This window comes from Sinocyclocheilus rhinocerous, unplaced genomic scaffold, assembly GCF_001515625.1.
Source record: "Sinocyclocheilus rhinocerous isolate Xijiao unplaced genomic scaffold, SAMN03320098_v1.1 scaffold159, whole genome shotgun sequence".
In the NCBI taxonomy this organism is placed as follows: Eukaryota; Metazoa; Chordata; class Actinopteri; order Cypriniformes; family Cyprinidae; genus Sinocyclocheilus; species Sinocyclocheilus rhinocerous.
Window position 1 is genome coordinate 257,234 of NW_015666558.1, and position 13,332 is coordinate 270,565.

Genomic DNA, 13,332 nt, shown 5'->3' on the forward strand with positions numbered 1-13,332 from the left:
TTTATCCTATTTTATTTTTTTTTTATTTGTATTTAATTTATTCTTTTTAATTTAATTTTGTTTTTTTATCTTTTTAAATTTTATGTATTTAATTTTTTATCCTATTTTTATTTTTTTATCCTATATTGTTTTTTATTTTTATTGTATTTTTGTATTTGCATTTAATCTTATTATTTTTAAATTTAATAAATTTTTTTATATTTATATAATTTTATTATATTTATATATTTTTATATTTATTTTTTACACACTTCATGTTAATATTGACGTCTTAGGCTCAAACTAATTTTTTTCTTCTCCTCTCACACTCAGCTGATGAGCTCATGCTGCTTTGAAATGTTTCAAGCACTAGAAATGAAGCAGTGGAAGACAATAATTGCAGGTTTGTTTCCAGGTCACGTTGACCCAGATACTGAAAAGTGACTAAAACGCTCAAAAACACCAGCGTGTCCTTGAAGATGACATGCAACCCCTGCTTTCTCCTGCAGAACTGGAAGTAAACACCTGTAAAAGTTAAGGCGAGTAGCGTGCCTGCGGTGGCCGTGTAAACAGAGAGATGGGGTCGTGACGGCTTGTTTTTCAGAGAGGATGTTTGTGAGCGATCGTCTGGTGGCCCGTGGGTGGGTTTTCAGGCCAGACGTTCATCTAGGGCGCACTTCTGCAGGCTCTCTGAAGATGTCACCTTAAATTTGCCCCACTTACATAAGAGCTTCATCCGGCGAGCATGAAAAACAAGCCACTCTGCAGACTGAGATTATTCAGCATGGCATATGTCCTGTTCTGAAGAAAGAGGCTGCGGGAATCACTCGTGAGCTCGGGATAGAAAACAGGGCTCTTTATGGACCCCAAATGAGTCGGAGCTTCACATCTGCTGCAGCTGAGGCTCCAGAAGGACACGACAGATGTGTGCGTGTGTGTGTGCATGTGTGTGAGTGTGTGAATGTGTGAGTGTGTGTTTGTGTGTTTGTGTATTTGTGTGTGTTTGTGTGTCTGTGTGTGTTTGTGTGTCCGTGTGTGTGTGTGTGTGCGCTGAGCTTCAAGACTCGTTTTTGTTTTACTGTGTGCATGCAGTGCAAGTAATGAACTTTTGATACTTTTTTTTGTTTGTTAGTAGTACACTGTTTCCCAGTACAAATATCTAAACACTCTTAAATCAGGATGCATTTAATTGAGATGCAAAATGACCTTTATTTCTGAGCAGTTGATCAAGGTTAGGTGAGCTCATGTTTAAAACAAGAAAAAAAATTTGCTAGTGGAGTTGGAAAAATAAACTAGTTTTTCCTTTGAATTAAGTGTATTTTTCTTATCCAGTTGGCGGATTTGATATATTTAATGTTTTTGAAAGAAGTCTCTTATGTTCACCAAGACTACATTTATTTGATCAAAAATACAGTAAAAATTGTGAAATATTATTACAATTTCAAACAGCTGTTTTCTATGTGAATACCTGTTAAAATTACATTTATTTCTGTGATCAAAGCTGAATTTTCATCATAAATACTCCAGTCTTCAGTGTCACATGATCTTCAGAAATCATTCTAATATGCTGATTTGCTGCTCAAGAAACATTTCTGATTATTATCAATGTTGAAAACATTAAGTTGTGCAAATTACAGGGGCTAAAAAAGACTTTAGAAAGCAGGCAGCAGTATTATATTATTTTTACACAGAGATCAGTAGCTCTATTAGTAAAATCTGTTGACTTTAGCAATCTTTGTTGCATTGGATGCCAAAGGTGACGCTCAAAAACAGGAAAAAAATACTTTTCAAACTTTTTCCCCCAAAGTTTGCATGCATGTAACTCGAGAAGTTTTAAAGCTATATTAATACTCTTTAAGAGTTTAGTTCTTAACCAACTTGTCTTTTAGTATCATAATTTTTAAGGCTCTATATGGTTCAGCTCCAGAGATACTGGAATCTCAATATGGCTCCAGGTGTAAATGGTACACATTTTCAGCGGTCAGAAACCAAATGTGGGACACTTTGTATATAGCTGACATTTATTGTATTTAAAGTGAAATGTCTAAAGAATAAATAATGTTGAAACTAGAAATGTAGCTTGTTTCCCTCTCAAACCAATTGCATTGGATATCTAAGTGCCGGAGTGCTAAAAAAAAAAAAAACGCTGAAATAGTCAAGTTGAACCACATTAACTTGCTCTCTGTAGTCTATACATAAAGTTCTATATTTGAAACGGTTTCAGGGATGTTTGGAAGAAGAGATTTTGCTCTTGAGGCTATAATGCAACAAAGTTTGCTACTAGTAGACTATGCTACCATGTCCAAAAAACCCTGATTGCTACTAACTAATCAGATTTGCATGATCAGAATCTGTTGAATCTGAAATGGGAAGACGATTCTTGTGATGTTCTGTCTTTAGTTTAGTGCTGTCAAAAGATTAATCGTGATTAATTGCATCCTAAATTAAAGTTTTTGTTTACATAATATATGTGTGTGTACTGTGTATATTTATTATGTAGGCTATATATAAACAAAAACACATGCTATATATTTTGAAAATATTTAAATCCATATAATTTATATGATATATAAATGTAATTAATATAAACATAACACATTTTTCTTAAATATATACATGCATGTGTGTGTATTTATATATACATAATAAATATACACAGTACACACACATATATTATGTGAACAAAAACTTTTAATCGGCACTACTTTAGTTTGAGTCTGATGGTGTGTAATGTGTGTGTTTGTGTTTGATTGACAGCTGCTAGAGGAGTATGGGTACGACTGCCAGCGCTGCTCCCCAGCCCATGCTGCATGAGAGTTTCCACGGCAACGGGATGATGGACAGCAGGCGGTCGACAAGCAGCGCCTCCTTCCAGACACTCAACATCCACAGCAACAAGGCCAAGTCCATCATCACTAATAAAGTGGCTCCTGTGGTCATCACGTACGTCTGGCCGTCTGGCTCTGTTCTGAGAGCGCCTGCAGTCACAGATCATTCGCCTGATTGAGTCTCTGTGTGTGTGTTTGTAGGTATAACTGCAGACAGGAGTTTCAGATCCACGATGATGTTCTCCGCACAAACTATAAAGTTGGGAGGATCTCAGATAATATGCCTGAGCACCATCTGGTCCAGGTGAGCCGGACTCTTGCTCTCATGCACTGTGGGCGAATCTCAGGAAAACAGGGTGCATTTTTGCAGAACCTTAAGTGTATTTTTAGATTTATAGTTAGTTATTTAGATTTAGTTTTTAGTTATTTGTTATTTTATTTTTTTCATGACAATTAAGCACAATTTCCATTCAAATTCTCATTACTGTTACTTAAAATAAAATAATCACTAACTAAAAAAAAAAATAAAAAAGACAAACCACAAAGCAAAAGTACTAAAACTTCAACCAAAAAATTTTATTAAAATGAAGCCGAACATATAAAAATAAAAACTAATTGGAAAAAAAACTAAAATAACACTGACTGTGAGATATGAGAATGTTCATTTTGAATTAGCTTTTTTAAATTAAATGAATAAATTGAAAAATTTATGAGAGTATAGCAAATGCTGCCACAATGTATAAATCCAGATATTTGTAGTCAAATGAAATAAAAATAAATGATAAAATAATTAATAATAACCTTACATTAATGGGGTGGGATTATTTATTTTATTTTATTGTATTTTGCAGTACAGTAATGAGAATCAGAAAAATTTGCTTAAATACTATGATGAATTTTTTGGTACCAAAAAGTACAAAAGTGCAGTACGTACACTAACATAGTAAATAGTAATCAGTAAATGTCATACCGTACCATAGCACCATATTAAATGCCATATAAAATTTTTGTTTTTGTAAGCTACAACAGTGTGCAAGCTCTGTTTATTTATGCAGTAAATACCATGGTACATGAATATGATAATCATTATGTTTTGATATATAACATGGTTAATGTCAGATCTAACCTCATTTGTGACCCTGGAGCACAAAACCAGTCATAAGGGTCAATTTTTCGAAATTGAGATGTATACATCATCTGAAAGCTGAATAAATAAGCTTCCCATTGATGTATGGTTTGTTAGGATAGGTCAATATTTGGCTGAGATACAGCTATTTGAAGATCTGGAATCTGAGGGTGCAAAAAAATCAAAATATTGAGAAAATCATCTTTAAAGTTGTTCAAATGAAGTTCTTAGCAATGCATATTTGCTTATGATTTTTGGCATAAAAGAAAAATGTATAATTTTGACCCATACAATGTATTGTTGGCTATTGCTACAAATATACCCCAGCGACTTATGACTGCTTTTGTGCTGCAGGGTCACATTTGCTTCATAAGTCACAGTGGATTCCAGTGTATTTGTGTCTAAATGGGAGGACAGAGCCGCGGCTCGTGAATGTGTCCCGGCGCGTCTCTGTCTCTTCACAAACAGAGCGCAGCGAGTGTGTTCATTAATTACCGACCCGCTGCTCTGCGCTCTTTAGTCTTCGCAGGACGTTTGCACCTTTCTCTGAAGGCTTTGAAGCTCCTCGCCTCCCGCTGGCCACTCGTTCCCTTTGTTTGCTCGTTAGTTTCTGTTTGCTGACGAGCCAATGATGAGTTTCGCTGCAAGTCAACAGATAACACAGAGTGGCCGCTTGTCAAACACTCGCCATTGTTCCGGTGCCTTTCCAGAACATCGCGTTATTTGATGATCTTCTGGAGTTGAATGCTCAAGTTTTCTACATCATAAAGTAGTGATTAGGCGTTTAGCAGATAATTTTATAAAAGCTGGGGTTAATGCTACATGAATGGCATGTCAGAATTTTCATAATTAAAATTTTCCAACTGTAAAAATCTTTATTGTACCCTTGTTATGAAAGCTTCTTCCTCTTGCCTTTTGTGGCGTCATCAGTGCTACTTTAGTATTACTTATGCACTATTTTATTTTATTTTGTTTAATTTTTTTATTTTTTTTTTAGCTTTTTAAAAAAAAAATTTTTTTATATCACTGTTTTGGTTTAATTAAATTGTATTTTTTTTAATGCTAAAATTAACCAAAAATGAAAATGAAAGCAGAGATTCTAAAAATAAAAAGTAATTTAAATTATGAATTAAAAAAAAAATACTGACCGTAATAAATCTGAACATTTTGACAATGACCGCTTTTGATTTATTTTTTACATTACTGTTTAGGTTTAATACAATATTTTTTTATTTCAGTGCTAAAACTTCAATCAAAAAATAAAACGAAAATGGAGATTATTAAACAAAACTAATTAAAATTATGAATAAAAACTAAAAATACTAAATTAACACTGACTTTAAAACGTGAACATTTTAATTTTAAGTTTTTTTTTTTATTAAATAAATTAAAAAGCAGTATAACAAATGCTACCACAGTGTATACATTTAGATATTTATAGGCAAATGAAATAAAAATAAATAATAAACTCATATAAAAAGACCCAAAATAGCAGCAAATCCAACAGTTAAAGCTAGTTTTGTGCATAATTTCTGTTTGATGTGTTATTTTATCTGCTGCATGGATTTGATTCCTACAGAATTTTTTTTTAGCTTGAATGCAATGGAAACTGCTTTGGATAAAAGCATCTGCCAAATGCATAAATGTAGATTATTTTTTCCTCAGAATTGGACTTTATAACTCACAGTTGTGAGTTTATATCTCATAATTCTGAGAAAAGAAGTTAGTATTGTGAGGTGTAAACTAAAAAAAAAAACAGAATTATGAGATAAAAACAAAAAAATGTCAGAATTGGTAGAGAAAGAAAAAACTCTGATACATAAACAAAAAAAAAATCCAGAATTGAGATATTAAAAAAATCTGAATTGCGACATATAAATTTGCATTTGTGGGAAAAAAGTCAGAATTGTGAGAAAAACTAAAAACTGTGAGATATAAACTAAAGAAAGCCAGAATTGAAATTTAAACAAAACAAAAATCAGAATTGCGACATAAACTCACATTTGCGAGAAAAAAGTCTCGTGAGATATATATAAAAAAAAAAAAGTAAAAACTGTGAAGATATAAACTAAAGAAATTCAGAATTGATAGAAATAGTGAAAACTGAGATATGAACTAAAGAAATTGAGAATTAATAGAAATAGTGAAAACTGAGATATAAACTAAAGAAATTCAGAATTGTGAGAAATAGTGAACTCTGAGATATAAACTAAAGAAATTGAGAATTGATAGAAATAGTCAAAACTGAGATATAAACTAAAGAAATTCAGAATTGATAGAAATAGTGAAAACGGAGATATGAACTAAAGAATTGATTAAAGAAATTCAGAATTGATAGAAATAGTCAAAACTGAGATATAAACTAAAGAAATTCAGAATTGATAGAAATAGTGAAAACGGAGATATGAACTAAAGAATTGATTAAAGAAATTCAGAATTGATAGAAATAGTCAAAACTGAGATATAAACTAAAGAAATTCAGAATTGATAGAAATAGTGAAAACGGAGATATGAACTAAAGAATTGATTAAAGAAATTCAGAATTGATAGAAATAGTCAAAACTGAGATATAAACTAAAGAAATTCAGAATTGATAGAAATAGTGAAAACGGAGATATGAACTAAAGAATTGATTAAAGAAATTCAGAATTGATAGAAATAGTCAAAACTGAGATATAAACTAAAGAAATTCAGAATTGATAGAAATAGTGAAAACGGAGATATGAACTAAAGAATTGATTAAAGAAATTCAGAATTGATAGAAATAGTCAAAACTGAGATATAAACTAAAGAAATTCAGAATTGATAGAAATAGTGAAAACGGAGATATGAACTAAAGAATTGATTAAAGAAATTCAGAATTGATAGAAATAGTCAAAACTGAGATATAAACTAAAGAAATTCAGAATTGATAGAAATAGTGAAAACGGAGATATGAACTAAAGAATTGATTAAAGAAATTCAGAATTGATAGAAATAGTCAAAACTGAGATATAAACTAAAGAAATTCAGAATTGATAGAAATAGTGAAAACGGAGATATGAACTAAAGAATTGATTAAAGAAATTCAGAATTGATAGAAATAGTCAAAACTGAGATATAAACTAAAGAAATTCAGAATTGATAGAAATAGTGAAAACGGAGATATGAACTAAAGAATTGATTAAAGAAATTCAGAATTGATAGAAATAGTCAAAACTGAGATATAAACTAAAGAAATTCAGAATTGATAGAAATAGTGAAAACGGAGATATGAACTAAAGAATTGATTAAAGAAATTCAGAATTGATAGAAATAGTCAAAACTGAGATATAAACTAAAGAAATTCAGAATTGATAGAAATAGTGAAAACGGAGATATGAACTAAAGAATTGATTAAAGAAATTCAGAATTGATAGAAATAGTCAAAACTGAGATATAAACTAAAGAAATTCAGAATTGATAGAAATAGTGAAAACGGAGATATGAACTAAAGAATTGATTAAAGAAATTCAGAATTGATAGAAATAGTCAAAACTGAGATATAAACTAAAGAAATTCAGAATTGATAGAAATAGTGAAAACGGAGATATGAACTAAAGAATTGATTAAAGAAATTCAGAATTGATAGAAATAGTCAAAACTGAGATATAAACTAAAGAAATTCAGAATTGATAGAAATAGTGAAAACGGAGATATGAACTAAAGAATTGATTAAAGAAATTCAGAATTGATAGAAATAGTCAAAACTGAGATATAAACTAAAGAAATTCAGAATTGATAGAAATAGTGAAAACGGAGATATGAACTAAAGAATTGATTAAAGAAATTCAGAATTGATAGAAATAGTCAAAACTGAGATATAAACTAAAGAAATTCAGAATTGATAGAAATAGTGAAAACGGAGATATGAACTAAAGAATTGATTAAAGAAATTCAGAATTGATAGAAATAGTCAAAACTGAGATATAAACTAAAGAAATTCAGAATTGATAGAAATAGTGAAAACGGAGATATGAACTAAAGAATTGATTAAAGAAATTCAGAATTGATAGAAATAGTCAAAACTGAGATATAAACTAAAGAAATTCAGAATTGATAGAAATAGTGAAAACGGAGATATGAACTAAAGAATTGATTAAAGAAATTCAGAATTGATAGAAATAGTCAAAACTGAGATATAAACTAAAGAAATTCAGAATTGATAGAAATAGTGAAAACGGAGATATGAACTAAAGAATTGATTAAAGAAATTCAGAATTGATAGAAATAGTCAAAACTGAGATATAAACTAAAGAAATTCAGAATTGATAGAAATAGTGAAAACGGAGATATGAACTAAAGAATTGATTAAAGAAATTCAGAATTGATAGAAATAGTCAAAACTGAGATATAAACTAAAGAAATTCAGAATTGATAGAAATAGTGAAAACGGAGACATGAACTAAAGAAATTCAGAATTGATAGAAATAGTGAAAACTGAGATATAAACTAAAGAAATTGAGAGTTGATAGAAATAGTCAAAACTCTGAGATATAAACTAAAGAAATTCAGAATTGATAGAAATAGTCAAAACTGAGATATGAACTAAAGAAATTCAGAATTGATAGAAATAGTGAAAACTGAGATATGAACTAAAGAAATTCAGAATTGATAGAAATAGTGAAAACTGAGATATGAACTAAAGAAATTCAGAATTGATAGAAATAGTCAAAACTGAGATATAAACTAAAGAAATTCAGAATTGATAGAAATAGTCAAAACTGAGATATAAACTAAAGAAATTGAGAATTGATAGAAATAGTCAAAACTCTGAGATATAAACCAAAAAAAAGTCAAAATTGCGAAGGGAAAAAAAGCCAGAATTGTGAGATATAACTTCGCAATTGTGAGCGGAAAAAATGATATACTTTTTTTGTTTTTTATTCAGTGTCAGAAACTTCTGTCAGTGTCAGACAGGCTTCCATGTCTTTGCAAAACATTTTAATTAGAAGACACAATTGAGTTGGAAGGAAAAGCAGCATTAATTCTGCTTAAAAATACCTTTTTTGAGTGTTTAAAGTGGCGGTAAAGACGGCTGATGATCTGATCGTGCTCTTCTCAGGGCTCTTACTTCATGGTGCAAGATGTTTTCAGCAAAGCGGACGTCCTCAGCACCAGCGGCTCGTACGGAGCACCCAACTTCCGCCAGAGCAAAGGCAGCTTCCCGCTCTACGGCATGGGCCAGCCCAGCCTGAGTGGCTTCAAACAGGTCCTCCACAGACTGCAGGGTCAAGGCCATCAGGTCAGTGCGTGGAAATCTCCTGCGGCTCTGTGTTGAGCTTCTATCAAGAGAAAGCGATGTGCAAATAATGCTGCTGATAAGGTGTTTGTCACACCTGCTGTGCTGATTAAACTGATGCTTTGAATGAAACTCTGTTGAGTTCAAGCAAATGAGTTTAAATAACCATCATGATTACTGACTTTGTTATGAGTCAAGCTTTATTTGGCCTGATTTACATGCGTTGGCTCTCAAAAGGAGGTGATTTTCTTCTGTTTGCGTGAGGAGCCCGTTGTGTTCCTGCGTTTGGAGGGAGACTTTCTTCCCTACACGCCCCGGAGGAAGGAGAACCTTCATGAGAACCTGCATGATCTCGGACGCGACGCTTGCTCGGAGAATCTAGAGCTCACCATCAGAAAAGAGGTCAGGAGATGAGAATATAGAGGATACGATCAACAGAACAGAAAAAAGTTAATGACACTCACTTAATTTATTCGGAAACATAAACAAGTACAGACAATGAATGCAGGCCTGGATGAACATTTGAACTGAATTAAAATTCATTTTGATATGATATACAGTAACTGTTCTGAGATCAGGGAAAAAATTATTAACTTTATAATATAATATAATATAATATAATATAATAATAATAAATAAAATTAAATTAAAATAAAATATTAAATAACATAAATTAAAAATAATAAATAAATAAATAAATACATACATGCATACATACTTACTTACTTACTTACTTACTTACTTCTAGATAAATGTAATGATTTCTGTCCAGTCTTTAGAATGCAAAATGGCACAAATGTTTAATCAATTTTAATTTCATCATTGTGCCAGATAAAGATCTGACTGTTTGAAATGTTGCACTGTTTGGTAAATACATTTCTAGAGCTGTATTTATTTTATTTATTTGTTTATTTATTTGATGTGCACACCTTTATTATATATTAAAATAATGTTATTATTATTATTACATTTTAAAGATTTGTTTCTAATACATTTAATTAATATAATTAATAATAACTATTGCTATCTGAAGTGTTCCATTTTGTGGCACTCTGCCACAAAAACAAAACAAACCAACAAAAAAACACTGAATGTTTGTTTTTCATGCTCAGTCAGGGAAATGCAGGTAATTGGTCTGAGAATTAAAGAATAAAAAAATAATAATAATTATGCTCTTTCCATAAATTACCATTTTCCTTATGGAAAAAATTCCTTACATAACAGTGCAAGTTATGTATGACGTGAGAGAGAAAACAAATAGAATTTTCATTTCTGTTTCAATTATTCCTCTTGAAGTCAGTTTGGACTCGTTCATTCAGATTGTACTCCATTGTGAATAATTACTATTAGTCTGAAAGGTAGAAACTTTTGCCTGAAGTACAGAAGCAAGTTTCAATGAAACTTCAATGCCACACTCCAGTGTCGCTTCTTGTCATGAAATATACATAAGTCCAAGTCCCGTAGCCAACAGGTGGCTCATTGTTCTGGTGGCTCACTCATCGACTTTGGTTCAATCCTCTTAGATTGCCATCAGCTTTTTTTTGGCCTTTTCCAAAAAGAACAGCATGCTCAACACACAGCCCTGCCTTCATATCATGCATTCAGCATCAGAGACAGGCAGCAAATGCTCTGGACTGGCAAACAGCCGGGCATGGATAAAAAGATCTTGTCATGAAATGATCAGGGATAGAATCATGATGATGTCACATTGGGGAGGTATGAAGCAGATGTGGACAGGGCCCCGGAGCCGTGTGAGACACTTTTTTTTAATTTTTATAAATGGGCACTTTTTATTTAACTTGTTTTGGATTGAAGCATGCAACACCCGCTGACTGCCATGAAACAGCTTGAAAGATCAAAGACTATTTTTAATATAACTCCGACTGGATTCGTCTGAAAGAAGAAAGTCATATACACCTAGGATGACTTGAGGGTAAGTAATTTATGGGCTAATTTTCATTTTTGGGTGAACTAACCCTTTAACAGTCATTAGAGCAATTAGAGCAAACAAACTTATACATATTTGGTCACCATTTCTATGATTCGCAGTGACATCAGAGGGACAAGCATATGTAATCGCAGACTTATGTTTGGCATTTAGTCTCTTTCACGCTGTGTTTGGAATGTTCGCAACATCAAAGCAGCAGTTTTAATGCAAACAGCAGATTCTTTAGTTGGATCTTCAACATCAAAGCGCTGTGGCATTAATATAAAAAAAAAAAGTTAACTTGGCAAAAAAGGGTTATCATTTAACTTCTGACCTTTGTCCTTGAAATTATTCCAATTTTGCAGATATGATATGTAGGGTATGAAATTAAAACCTGCCACCATCCAATGTGGTATGTTTTGCAAAGTGGCAGGTAATTTTGCTTATCTGCCAGCCACTGTGGCAGGAGACCTGAACATCTCGGATTGACACCGACAAGAAATGCCATTACAGCGGTTTCAGCTTAATGTCCACTGTGTGGATTATTTATAACATGAGAAAGGAGAGCTCTGCAGGTTCACTTTATTTTGATATTGCCTAATTTCAAATATTTGTGTCTTTTTTCACAATATTATACAAAGTGAATGGCATGCAATGATAGAAAATTATTAATATTACAACAATCATTGTTTTAATAATTGCCCCAGTGCTACTGTGTTAGGTTTTTCTAGTTTAATAATAAAAATAATACTAATGACAACAACAATGACGCTATAATTATTATTATTATTGCTTTAGTTGCTATTAATAATAAAAAATAATAGTAAAAAGTAATTATTTAATAATATAATAATAAAAAAATAATAATAATTGTTGTTTTCCGATTTTATGACTAATAATAATAATAATAATAATAATGCATCAATGTAAATATAATTAATCAGAAAAAATAATAATAGTAATATTTTCTGATCTTAGGTTTAGTTATACTTTTATTGGTTTATTATTATTATTATTATTAAAGCAGTGAAGCATACATAATATTATTATTATTATTGTTTTCTGATTTTAGGATTAATTATAATGACTATTTATTTATTTTAGTATTTATATATATATATATCTATATCTATCTATATATATATATATATATATATATATATATATGTGTGTGTGTTCACTAACAAGTCTAAAACAAGACACCTGCTTAGCCTTTCAGCTGAAATTGCAATCAGCAGTGTTTGAAAGGCACAAGGCTGAAATCTATTCTGTTTTGAATGTGTGGTTCACAGTTTTGACAGCAGTGTGTTAGCATTTGAACAAAGTGCTGTAAATCCACAGTGTTGTGCAGGTTGTGGTTAAAGTCATGGGATAAGTGTGTAGAGTTTTGAAAACTGTGTTCAAGCAATGAAAAACGAACTAGAGTTTGGTCCACATGAACTGCTGCTGTGCAGACTGTAGTTAGAGTTTTGCACATGTAGCTCCAGTTGTGCCCACTGTCATTTAGCAATCGAAAAAAACTGTAAATTCATTTTAAATAATTGTAAAAGTTTTTTAATTCCTTGTTTTATTGTTGTGATTTTACTTCCTTTCACGTAAAGCACTTTGAATTACCATTGTGTATGAAATGTGCTATATAAATAAACTTGCCTTGCCTTAGTAGAAAACAAAACTTGTAAATGTCTTCGATCGTTTCTCAACAACGAAGCAGTTCTTTATTGTGCGTGTAGCTTGTGAACGATTATTACATCCATTAATATTCAAAGCAGTGTTAAACAGAGTATATGGGCATATTATATTATAAGGCCTAGAATTATGATTAAATGTGTCTGCATTGGTGAGACGTGTTTTTCTATGAACTTTCTATGCAGTTGACTCTCATTGAGGTGAGTGTGTTGACACTGAAAAGTTGAATGAAAAGAAAAGAAAAGTGTGTGAAAGCAACGAGAAAATGTCAGAAATGGTGTGATTCTAAGCACATTAGAATGAGAATTCGAGGGATTGGTGAATTAATTCAGTCACAGCATGAATTTAATTGAAATATACGTGACCCTGCAGCACAAAAGCAGTCTTAAGTCGCTGGAGTATATTTGTAGCAATAGCCAACAATACATTGTATGGGTCAAAATTATCCATTTTTCTTTAATGCCAAAAATCATTAGGATATTAAGTAAAGATCATGTTCCATGAAGATATTTTGTAAATTTCCTAC

The 13,332-nt window shown here is 31.5% G+C and overlaps 1 protein-coding gene across 1 annotated transcript in view; it reads left to right on the top strand.

Annotated features, from left to right (window-relative positions):
• pald1a (phosphatase domain containing paladin 1a) overlaps positions 1 to 13,332 on the top strand; it is a 70,415-nt gene that overhangs the window by 13,884 nt on the left and 43,199 nt on the right. Inside the window, exons 2-5 of the mRNA XM_016544175.1 lie at positions 2,737 to 2,922; positions 3,009 to 3,111; positions 9,017 to 9,196; positions 9,431 to 9,595. Of these exons, the coding sequence (XP_016399661.1) occupies positions 2,750 to 2,922; positions 3,009 to 3,111; positions 9,017 to 9,196; positions 9,431 to 9,595 (621 nt within the window). The 5' untranslated portion in view covers positions 2,737 to 2,749. The remainder of the gene's footprint in view (positions 1 to 2,736; positions 2,923 to 3,008; positions 3,112 to 9,016; positions 9,197 to 9,430; positions 9,596 to 13,332) is intronic.